Source organism: Crotalus tigris, unplaced genomic scaffold, assembly GCF_016545835.1.
Source record: "Crotalus tigris isolate CLP2741 ecotype Arizona unplaced genomic scaffold, ASM1654583v1 scf7180000024337.5909745, whole genome shotgun sequence".
Lineage (NCBI taxonomy): Eukaryota > Metazoa > Chordata > Lepidosauria > Squamata > Viperidae > Crotalus > Crotalus tigris.
The window spans coordinates 4,430,825-4,443,052 of NW_024100507.1; the positions used below are offsets into that span (position 1 = coordinate 4,430,825).

Consider the following 12,228-nt stretch of genomic DNA (forward strand, 5'->3'; position numbering starts at 1 on the left):
TTTTGTATATGCTTAGACATCCCAGTGCACGTACAAAAAGGGTGAATCTTGTGTCTCGAGTGTGATGCTGTTCTTCTCTTTTGGCTGCCTCTGGAAAGGAATGGACTGAGTAGCAGAGCCATTTTAACATTCCCTGTATTTGTTAATGTATTTTCTTCTAAGGATTGTTATTTAGATTTCAGTCTCTGTTCTTGAAGAGAGAATAGAGCAAAAAAAATATTTTTTTTAGCATGGCATGCAACAAAAAAAAAGGGAAAGAAAGAAATTATAACTTCACACAAATAGACTCTTACAGTTGGGAAATATTTTTTTTTATTTTGATATTTTGACTATAATTGAATTTTAAAGAATGAAAGCAAAAGGCATTTCTGAAATAAATCCTTCCTGGGCAAGAAAGAATACTATTCATACTAGAGGTCCCATTGAATGAATGTAAGTTGATTTTTGCAGTAGCAGCAAATATAGTGGATCACTTCTGATGGGCAAGGAAATGTTTAACAATAGAATGGGCAGTAAACGCTAAAAATAAATGAGGAGAACAAATTCAGCTACAGATGACATGAAGAAAAAATGATCCTAAAGGACTGAAATGGAAGAATTTGTTGCATAGCAAAAGAGGGGAAAATGCAGGAAAATTACAGAAAACAATGTGATAGGATAGAATAGAATAGAATAATAATAATAATAATGATAAAGTTCTGACAAATGGCTGTCCAGTTTGTTCTTAAAAACTTCCAGTGTTGGTACATTCACTGCTTCTGGAGGCAGGTTGTTCCACTGATTAATTGTTCTAACTGTCAGGAAGTTTCTCTTTAGTTCTAGGTTGCTTCTCTCTTTGGTTAGTTTCCACCCGTTGCTTCTTGTCCCGCCTTCAGGCGCTTTGGAAAATAGCTTGACTCCCTCTTCTTTATGGCAGCCCCTGAGTTATTGGAATATTGCTATCATGTCCCCCCTTGTCCTTCTCTTCGTTAAACTAGACATACCCAATTCCAGCATCCGTTCCTTATATGTTTTATCCTCCAGTCCCCTAATCATCTTTGTTGCTTTTCTCTGTATTCTTTCTAGAGTCTCAACATCTTTTTTACATCGTGGTGATCAAAACTGGATGCAGTATTCCAAGTGTGGCCTTACCAAGGCATTGTAAAGTGGTATTAATACTTCACGTGATCTTGATTCTATCCCTCTGTTAATGCAGCCTAGCACTGTGTTGGCTTTTTTGGCAGCTGCAGCACACTGCTGGTTCATATTTAAATGATTGTCCATTAGGACTCCGAGATCCCTCTCACAGTTACTACTGTTGAGCAAGGTATCCCCTATACTATACCTGTACATTTGGTTTTTCTTGCCTAAATGTAGAACCTTACTTTTTTCACCATTAAATTTCATTTTATTAGATAGCGCCCAGTGTTCAAGTCTGTCCAGATCCTCCTGTATCCTAAGCCTGTCTTCTGGAATGTTGGCTATTCCTGCCAGCTTGATGTCGTCTGCAAATTTGATGAGTTCCCCATCTATCCCCTTGTCCAGTTCATTGATGACGATGTTGAAGAGCACTGGGCCCAGAACAGAACCCTGGGTCACCCCACTACACACTTCCCTCCATGTAGATGCGGTTCCATTGAGGACCACACACTGAGTACGGCTGGTCAGCCAGCTACAGATCCATCTGGTGGTGATGCTGTCTAACTGCATTTTTCTATCTTATCAAGTAGTAGGTTGTGGTCTACTTTGTCAAATGCCTTACTGAAGTCCAAGTAAATTATATCCACAGTATTCCTCTGGTCCACTAATTTTGTCACTTGGTCAAAGAATGCAGTAAGATTTGTCTGGCATGATCTGTTTTTGACAAACCTGTGTTGGCTTTTAGTAATGACTTTGTTTGCCTCTAGGTGTTCACTGATTCGTTGTTTGATTATCTTTTCCAGAATCTTCCCAGGTATTGAGGTCAGGCTGATAGGTCTGTAATTTCCTGTGTCCTTTTTTCCCCCTTTTTTGAAGATGGGAACTACATCAGCTCTTTTCCAGTCCTCTGGTAGTTCCCCTGTGTTCCAGGATCTTTGAAAAATATAGTTCAGTGGTTCTGAGATCACATCTGCCAGTTCCTTAAGAACCTTGGGGTGTAATCCATCTGGTCCTGGTGATTTGAACTCGTCTAGGCTGGACAGGTGTTCACTTACCATTTTCTTGCCTATCTTAACTTGTATTTCTATTTTGTTTTTTATGGCACTATTTTTGATAGGTTGGTCTGTTTTTTTCCCTTTGTGTAAATACAGATGCGAAAAACGAGTTAAATAGTTCTGCTTTCTCCCTGTTGTTTGTCACCTTCTTGCCACTTTCACCCACTAATGGACCAGTCATTTCCTTCACCTTTTTCTTGTTTTTTACATGTTGAAAGAAGCTTTTTTTGTTATTTTTGACTTTGGTTGCAAGCCTTAGTTCATTTTGAGCCTTAGCTTTCCTCACTTCGTCTTTGCAGGCTCGGGCTATTTGCTGATATTCTGACTTAGTTATGTGTCCCTCTTTCCACTTTCTATACTTGTCCTTTTTATCTTTCAATTGATCAGAGAGTTCTTTATGCAGCCATGCTGGTTTCTTTTGAGAGCTGTTATTTTCCTCTTTGTTGGATTGTGCTAGACTGGGCCTTTATTATCTCACTTTTCAAAATTTCCCAAGCCTCTTGAGTTGTTTTCCCCTGGAGGATTCTCATCCATGGAATCCTTCCCAAACCCTCTCTAAATTTATTGAAATTAGCTCTCTTGAAGTCCAAGACTCTAGTGTGACTGTGTTCTATTGCTTGTGTTTCCATAATGTTGAATTCCAATATTGCATGATCACTTTCTCCCAAGGTTCCTATGGCTTCAACACCTTCTATCATTTCATCTCTGTTAGTGAGAATTAGGTCTAAAATGGCTAATCTCCTAGTTCCCTTCTCTACTTAGAATAGAATAGAATCTGGAAGGGACCTTGGAGGTCTTCTAGTCCAGTCCCCTGCTCAAGCAGGAGAACCTATACCATTTCAGACAAGTGACTGTCTAGTCTCTTCTTAAAAACCTCCAGTGATGGAGCACCCACAATTTCTGAAGGCAAGCTGTTGCACCGGTTAATTGTCCTCACTGTTAAGAAGTTTCTTCTTAATTCCAGGTTGCTTCTCTCTTTGGTCAGTTTCCAACCATTGTTTCTTGTCCTGCCCTCTGGTGCTTTGGAGAATAGTTTGGCGCCCTCTTCTTTGTAGCAGCCCCTCAAATACTGGAATACTGCTATCATGTTGCCCCTGTTTCTTCTTTTCTTTAGACTAGCCAAACCCAAGTCCTGAAGCCGTTCTTCGTATGTTTTAGTCTCCAGGCCTTTGATCGTTTTAGTTGCTCTTCTCTGAACTTTTCCCAAGGTCTCAGCATCTTTTTGTAGTATGGTGACCTAAATTGGTTGCAGTATTCCAGGTGTAGTCTCACTAGGGTTTTATAAAGCAGTACTAATACTTCACGTGACCTTGATTCTATGCCTCTGTTTATACAACCCAGGATTGTTTTAGCTTTTTTGGCTGCTGCTGGGCACTGCTGGCTATAGTCAAGTGATTGTCCACTAGGGCTCCAAGGTCCCTCTCACACTTGCTGTTTTTGAACCAGTTCTTGCCTAATCTGTACTTAAGTCTTTGATTTTTCCTGCCTAAATGTAAAACTTTGCTTTTTCCACATTAAAACTCATTTTGTTGGATAGTGCCCATTCTTCAAGTTTGTTCAATAATTAGTTCATCTGCCAATAATCTGACTTTGACATGAGAGCTAATTTGAAGAGGCCCTTCTCAGATAATTTGCATTCCTTTCCTCCTTTCTTTCCCTTAATTCTAGCTATTTGCTCTTAAATTTGCTTTAAATTTCTCCCTATCTGGAGATAACTTGATTCTCCCCAAAAGATTTATTCAGTCCACTTGGAGTTCATTTTCAAGCCATTGGAAAACTTGTACCAACTCAAATTGATCAGGATTCTAGTTATATAAGCATTATAACCCAATTTCACCTATAGAAGACACAACATTTGTTTAGACAAAGATTGCTTTGGCAACAATGATTTCCTGTCAATTTGCAAATTCTCCTTCCTGGAGCTCTTCTGTGCAATTGCTGAGTGCCTCCTCCCTTGCCTGCTTCTATCCAGCTGTCCCTATGTAATATTGATGTCCTCTGCTTATGGCTGGTGCCATCTTCTACAGAGCAACATCAGAGACAGTGCCGGTCATAAGCTGTGGACATCAATATTACATAGGGGCAGCTGGGTAGAGGTGAGAATAGCATGGAGCTTTTAAGAAGGAGCCAGCAAAGAATGAAGTTGATGCCAATTGACATGAGAGAAAACTAAAATGTGGAGCAAGAAATTAAGTGATTATTCCAAAGGTTTATGTGACCTAATGACTTTAAGTCTCTGGATGGTTTAACAGCAATGCAGCCTCCCCATCTTAAAAAAAAACTGATTAAAAAACAATTATTAAAGATATAACTAAAAATGCAAAGACTAAGAAGGGGGCTTGCTCCCGTTCCACTGATAATTTGTCACACCTGGTAGGATTTGCTATGGAGAAAGTACCAGTCCTTGAGTGCAAATGCCTCCTTGGCTGAACTCACAAAAGGCACCTGAGAGTGAGCATTCATAGGGAGCTTGGTTGATACTCGTGTAACATTTCAAGCATCACTGGAAGCATCTTAAATTTGATACAAAAAGCAACTGTTTCATGAGACAATGTGTGATTTTAGGCACCACTCACCATATTTTGGGCCAGCTGCAATTTTTGCATCAAGTTCAAGGACTGCCACGTGAAGAAGAACACATGGCAATAAGTTGGCCTAGGCATGTGAGTGAAATCAGGTCTTTTGCCTTCTGGTGATTTATCAGCTGACAAATCCCTTTTTGTCACCAATATTGTGATAAGAGCTGGATCCAAGGAATCTTGCCAGATTAGAATATAGCCTATAAATGGGGGTGCATCCTTATCTTAAAAGGCATATTTCCTGAATCCTAAAATCCTTTCTCCAGAACCATTGTTTCTGAGTTAGCTGCAGATGATTTTTCCTCATCAAACTCATTTAGGACTCCCTAAATGTATCCAGCTCCAAATTAGCAGGAATGGAAAAAAGGTCAAGTATCATCAGCAAACTGATGCCACCTAGCTTGAAATCTATGAATGCCCTTTCTCAAAAAGCTGATATTGATATTAAATAATAGAACAGAATTATTTCCAGGGATGAAATAGATGTGCAACCAGAAACTTAGGAGCCAAGTCACTCCAAAGAGGACTTTCTAACCCCCATCTGTTCTCTCTCAAGTGCTCCAACAAGTAACCATGGTCACTGGCATCTGTCTATTTGTTATTCAAACATTAAAACTTTATCCTGAGACACATACGATTTTTCATTTTCATTCGTGAAAACTTGTTTTCTTTTGATAAGTATTTTTAGAATACAACTTTACAGATTCAGCCTGTTGTCAGGATGAGGAAAAGTAGTCCATAATTTTTTAAAAAATGAGTCTTCCCAGCTTGTTATTTTCCAGCTGTAGAAGGTGTAATTTCCCAGAATGCTGAGAGAGCATTCCTTATTGTTTATTGTTAGCTCAGCACTTGCTGCAGTTTGTCTGAACTTTGAAGTTAAGAAAAGGTAGTCAGTACTAGGATGGGAGACCATAGTAAACTCCCAAGATTGTGGGCAAGATAGGGAAGAAAACAACAGCAAGACTTCCGGGAAGACTATATAGATGAATTAATGTCCTTGATGGGATGTCTTATCTTTTTAATGGGCATATTAAGTAAGTTTCACTAGTTAGAGGGCTCACTGTTCTGTTTTGTAGCTTGTTTTGATGTAAACCTTTCACTTCTGGAAAGATGTCCAAAAGAGTGCAGCCCATTTTGAAGGAGGCCAACGGAGATCCATAGCCAAAGGAAGAAATCTTATTTGGTGATGTTGTGGCAAGGATTTAAGCCCATCTCCCATTCGGGTTCAGACAATAGGAGGAAGAAGATATATATCCAAGAGTAAATAAAAAGATTTTGGGCTCAACATTCTCTCATTCTCCAGCTTTTGTCTTGATAGAAAGGAAATATGATTACTTGGGAGTTATCTTTTGTGCCCATTCAGCCAATATAAGCCTAATAAGATTTTGAAAATGTCAGTTGTTTGAGTCTAAACCCACCTCCAAAGACAGCTTTTTAAAGAGGAAATGGCTACTGGAAATCCACTCCAAAACATCTGAAAATGCCCCCCTATGCAAAATAACAAACACATCCTTTGTGATGCAGTGGAGTTTGAACTGAACAGCCTTGGCATTAGGCAAGATTTTCTGTGCTTTATTTAGCACACTGTACAGTACGTGTATATCATGTCCTCAGTGTGCCAGGATTCAGAACTGAATTTAATGGCAGTTGCTGAGAGTAAAATCCACAAATCATTGACAACTAATTTACAGGCATTTGACCAACCGATGGCTCTGGATCAAGTATTCTTTGGTTTTTCTCCAGTTCGCCTCACTAGGGATGAAGAGCCATGACTAAATCGTGAGGGAGGCTCAAGCTGTAGTAGTGCATTAACATCTCTAAAGTCTTGTCATTTCTGATGTACTGGATCCTTTCAAGATTACCCCAACATGGCCATCATATTTGATTGATCTCTGGAAGTGTGTTAAAAATGGCTTTGCCTTCCATCATGCATAGGAATTAGTGGTTTAATTATGAAAACCCAAGTTCTCACTGCAAATGGATCCAATAATGTTAAACAAGGGTACTCAACACATTGGCTTTGAAATTGCATTTGATAAATGTGCTCAAGAATAAGTCCTATTGAAATTTTGCTGCTGTGGCAGTTGGTGTGGGAGTCTAAGCATCTTCTGCTTGCAAGTGCTGATAGTGATACTTTCCTTTTGATCAGGGTCAGCTTCATATAATCTGGAACACTGGGGTGTTAAGGAAACGTGTTTAAGATTCTCCAGTGAGCGCTGAGAGGTCAGAAAGTTGCATGACCATCAGTGGTGTGCATGGTCCACAGCCTTCTGGTCTGGTATACTACTTCAGGATCTGGCAGTCCTACAAAATGGCATATTAATATATTAAAGAAACACATCTTGTTGGAGAAAAGATATCGCTATGATTTCTGTGGGCATTTTGGAAGCTGAGGACTCTTGAAACGCCAGTCCCTAGAAGATGAGGATTGATTTGGTGCCATCATAATTTATCAGCTTCATACATAAAAGTGGGTGGCAGCCTTCAGTTACACCTCCTCTGTCTTCTCAGAATATCACATGTCTCCTCTAGTTAGACATGACCCTGTATGTTTTTTTTTTCAGTTGGCAGGAATAGCCAACACTCCAGAAGACAGGCTTAAGATACAGAAGGATCTGGACAGATTTGAATACTGGGCACTAACTAACAAAATGAAATTCAATGGTGAAAAAAGCAAGGTTCTACATTTAGGCAAGAAAAACCAAATGCACAAGTACAGCATAGGTGGCACCATGCTCAATAGTAGTAACTGTGAGAGGGACCTCGATGTCCTAGTAGACAGTCACCTAAATATGAGCCAGCAGTGTGCTGCAGCTGCCAAAAAGGCCAACACAGTGCTAGGCTGCATTAACAGAGGGATAGAATCAAGATCACGTGAAGTATTAATACCACTCTTCAATGCCTTGGTAAGGCCACACTTGGAATACTGCATCCAGTTTTGGTCACCACGATGTAAAAAAGATGTGAGACTCTAGAAAGAGTACAGAGAAGAGCAACAAAGATGATTAGGGGACTGGAGGCTAAAACATATAAGGAACGGTTGCTGGAATTGGGTATGTCTAGTTTAACAAAGAGAAGGACGAGGGGGGACATGATAGCAGTGTTCCAATATCTCAGCGGCTGCCACAAAGAAGAGGGAGTCAAGCTATTTTCCAAAGCGCCTGAAGGCAGGACAAGAAGCAACGAGTGGAAACTAACCAAACAGAGAAGCAACCTAGAACTAAGGAGAAACTTCCTGACAGTTAGAACAATTAATCAGTGGAACAACCTGCCTCCAGAAGCGGTGACTGCACCAACACTGGAAGTTTTTAAGAAGAAACTGGACAGCCATTTGTCAGAAATGGTATAGGGCACAGGTCGGCAACCTGCGGCTCCGGAGCCTCATGCGGCTCTTTGAGCCTTCCCCTTTGGCTCCCAGCCTCCTCTGCCTTTGCAGAGAGAGACAGAGACAGAGAGAGGCAATTGCACTTCCCTGCTTCTCTCTCTCTGTGTGTGTTTGTGTGTGTGTTGTGTGTGTGTGTGTGTATGTGTAAAAGAGAGTGCACTCACAGTGTTCTCCGAGGAGCTGAAAAGCTTTCTGGTGGAGCTCCTCCCTTTGCTGCGTCTCTGCAGGAAGCAGGAAGGGCAGGAGAGAGCTAGCTAGCCCAGCTAGGCTGACTCAGGAATTCTGGGAGTTGAAGTCCATGAGTCATAAAAGAGATGAGGTTGCTTACCCCGGAGGTTGTTGGACAACAGCTTGAAGCTTGCCAGGTGAGCAGCAGACAGGAGGGGGGAGAGAGAGAGAGAGAGAGAGAGTGGGGGAAGAGGAGTGGCAGACCAAGGGCAGATAGAGAGGGAGGGAGAGAGAGACCCTTTTGACATCTAAAATGAAGATAACACTGCATATATCCTTTTTTTACCTGTGTGTGTATGTAATTTTATTCTCTTAAAGCATTCTCTTGGTGATCATTGTTTTAATAGTATGGATATTCCCAAGAGTCATATTTTTACTTTTATTTTTAATGTGTATATGTGTGTGTGTGTGTGTGTGTGTGTGTGTGTATGTGTGTGTATATATACACATATACACACATACACACACACACATACACATACACACACCTATAATAAAGGTAAAAAAGGATATATGCAGTGTTATCTTCATTTTAGATATCAAAAGGGTTTTGCGGCTCCCAGTGTTTTGTTTTTGGTGGGAAACGGGTCCAAGTGGCTCTTTGAGTGTTTTGGGTTGCCTACCCCTGGTATAGGGTTTCCTTCCTGAGCAGGGGGTTGGACTAGATGACCTCCAAGGTCCCTTCCAACTTTATCATTATTATTCTATTCTATCCTATTCTATTATCACATTGCTTTCTGTAATTTTCCTGCATTTTCCCCTCTTTTGCTGTGCAACAAATTCTTCCATTTCAGTCCTTTAGGATCATTTTTTCTTCATGTCATCTGTAGCTGAATTTGTTCTCCTCATTTATTTTTTAGCGTTTACTGCCCATTCTATTGTTAAACATTTCCTTGCCCATTGGACAGCCATTTGTCCGAAATGGTGTAGGGTTTCCTGCCTGAGCAGGGGGTTGGACTAGATGACCTCCAAGGTCCCTTCCAACTTTACTACTATTACAAGCTTCTTTGTTTTACATGGCTGTTGTTCAAGCCTGTTTTACATAACAGCTTATCAGAGTATCGTCTTTTTGAAAGCTAGAAATGAATGGGGTAGCTAAAGAAGGCCTTAGAATTGATATGACCCCTTTTCTCCTTTCCAATCATACTACGGAATCACTGTAGCTAATCAAATAACATTCCCCTGTGGATTTATTGGCACTAAGTGACATAGCCTTTGGAGTAAATTCCAAAGAGATCATGAACTGTGTTATTACTGTATGGCCTGTGGTAGCATTAAGTCAGTGTTATAGTCGTTTGATACATCCATTCATTCTGAAGGAGATTGTGTTTCTAATGACTGTATTGACACTTCTCTGCTTCAGCTGCCAGCTTTAATTGGAGTTGTGAATGAGTGTTAAAATAAAGTTTTTGACCTACTTTCGTCATCTGTGCATATGGAATTAATTTTGGCTTGTGAAAGAGCTCTTAGGTGTTGCAAAGTGTCATGAAATCTTGGTTGCCTGTGTGGGTTTTTTTTAATTTGATGCTTTAATTTATTTTCCTTCTGATTTTCAGTACTATTACATTTTCCTTTGTTTATATTCTTCAACTGCCTTCTCAAGGGTTTTCTCCCTTTATATAAAAATGACTTGGTTTGAGTTAATTGCTGCCCTATCTGCTATTGCAAAGTTTAATTTATGACTGAAATTGTACTTTATTCTGACCAGGATTGGGTTGCTCTTGAAATCTCCCCCCCCCCCACTCCTCACCAATGTGTGGTTTTTGGACCATTGCATGTTTGCTGGTGAAAATTGGCAGATTCCCCCCCCCCATGTTTTAGTGTGATTCTATTGTGTTTGTTCTAAATGTCTATATATATTTAACCACCCTGGAAGCAATCTGTTTCAAATTATTTGGAGCTCAATGGATTATCTATATCCACCCCATTTTTGTCGACTTCATTCACTTTTCAGACATGGTCTCCTTACCTTTTCAGGGTGGTCTCCATCATGCCAGAGAACAGCCCTTAACTGAAAAAAAAAGTGGTCCACCCTCATGTGGGAATCCTCAAATACCCTTTCCTTTTTTAGGGTAGTCTTTCCATACTGATTGAAGTCTGCTGAAGAACTTCAACACAATGCCTAGGTTGGTGGGACAAGCCCCAAATTCAGATGGGACATTCATCAGCTTACAAGGCACCCAACATTCTCCCAGCAGTAGTAGTCACAGCTTATGCCAGTGTTTCTCAACCTTGACAATTTTAAGACATGTGGACTTCAACTCCCAGAATTCCACAGCCAGTATTGCTGGCTGTGGAATTCTGGAAGTTGAAGTCCACATGCCTTAAAATTGTCAAGGTTGAGAAACACTGTGTTAGTCCCTTGTTCTACTCCTACATGCTTTTCAAAGTCTTCTGGTCATGTCACATCTAGCTTAACTGACCTGCTGTTGACATAATAGCACAGTGGGGGAAAAAAATCTCTCAATGTCAGCCTGTTGTTTTTGATGCATGGCTGTTGCTAGCATCCAATTCCAGGTGGGTTGCCAGCAGCAGATTAGAAGCAACTGGATGAGCCAATAGGAAATGTTACAATGGAGAGAAAGTGGGACATTCCAGATAACAATCAGCTTGAAAGCAAGTTGCCACACTTATTGGTTGATCTATCACATTCTACAATTCTTTCCCAGTCCCATGTTATACTCCCAGCTTTGGGATATTTCATTTAGATAAAGGTACGTCCTGGCTTGGGCTTTTTTTGATTTTATATGAATTCTTTACTATATATGCCCTTATCTTAATGTTTGTTTGTTTATGTATTTAATTGCATTTGTGTCCCGGAGCCCTCAATTTGAAGGTTTTTGATGGGCAATACTTCAGGCCCTTTGTAGCCTAAACTACATCATAATTAAGTAAAACTGCTCTATGACATGTGGATTTTCAGTTTCTTATGTGCCCACTCTATCTGGCTTAAAAAGATCCAGACTACCTCCAGATGACAGCTAAGAGGTATGGAAAAAAAATCTACATCTTTGCTTGTGATTGTAGTCTTAACTTATTAGGATATGTTATTGCAGCTGCTCGAAGTGGCTACAAGAGAGAAAGTGAGTAGATATAGTTTTGCTCCATAGAGAAGAAGACTTTACAGTTAGTGATGACAGATGTCTTTGTCCATGCAGGAATTCTCTGGTGCCCCATCGTACCCCGATGCTTTGGGGAATGAGCACCTGCGGCAGGAAAGCGCTGACTCTGCTCAGCAGTGTCTTTGCTGTGAGTGGATTGGGGTTTCTGGGGATTGCGGTGAGCACTGACTACTGGTTGTATCTGGAGGAAGGGATCATTCTGCCCCAAAACCAAAGTACCGAAATCAAGATGTCTCTGCATTCCGGCCTCTGGAGGGTTTGCTTTTTGGCAGGTATGGTGCTTTGGGCAAAAGTAAATCTGGTTTTCCTCGTGCTTCTACTCTTCATGCCTTGAAAGTATTAGGAAATCCCATTAATGTTCCCTTACGATTTAATTTATGTAAATAGTTCTGTTGCTTCGCTGTTTTTATTTTCATATTTTAAGGGAGGAGGGGAATGGTTAGCTTATTTTAAAGATGGGGAACCCTTCCCATTAAGTGATCTGGAATGAATTAAATCTGACACCCAATGTAGGCTTACATAGATGCAGGTCGCATCATTATAGGAATACAAATCTGCCTGTTAGAAAAACCCATCCAGAAAGGTCTCTAGATAATCCCTGATTTGTGACCACAGTTAAGCCCAACATTTCTGTTGCTACGCAAGACAGTTAAGTGAGTTTTGCCCCATGTGATGACCTCTCATACCACAGTTGTTGAGTGAGTTGCTGCAGTTAAGTTAGTATCAGGGTTGTTAAGCAA

General features: G+C 40.4%; 1 protein-coding gene across 2 annotated transcripts in view; it reads left to right on the forward strand.

Annotated features, from left to right (window-relative positions):
- CACNG5 (calcium voltage-gated channel auxiliary subunit gamma 5) overlaps positions 1-12,228 on the forward strand; it is a 37,590-nt gene that overhangs the window by 15,499 nt on the left and 9,863 nt on the right. Inside the window, exons 1-2 of one of the 2 annotated variants that reach the window (XM_039325422.1) lie at positions 8,443-8,503; positions 11,525-11,760. In XM_039325422.1, the coding sequence (XP_039181356.1) occupies positions 11,553-11,760 (208 nt within the window). In that variant the 5' untranslated portion in view covers positions 8,443-8,503; positions 11,525-11,552. Of the gene's footprint in view, positions 1-8,442; positions 8,504-11,524; positions 11,761-12,228 lie in introns of those variants that run through there. The other variant, XM_039325423.1, reaches the window with a different exon arrangement.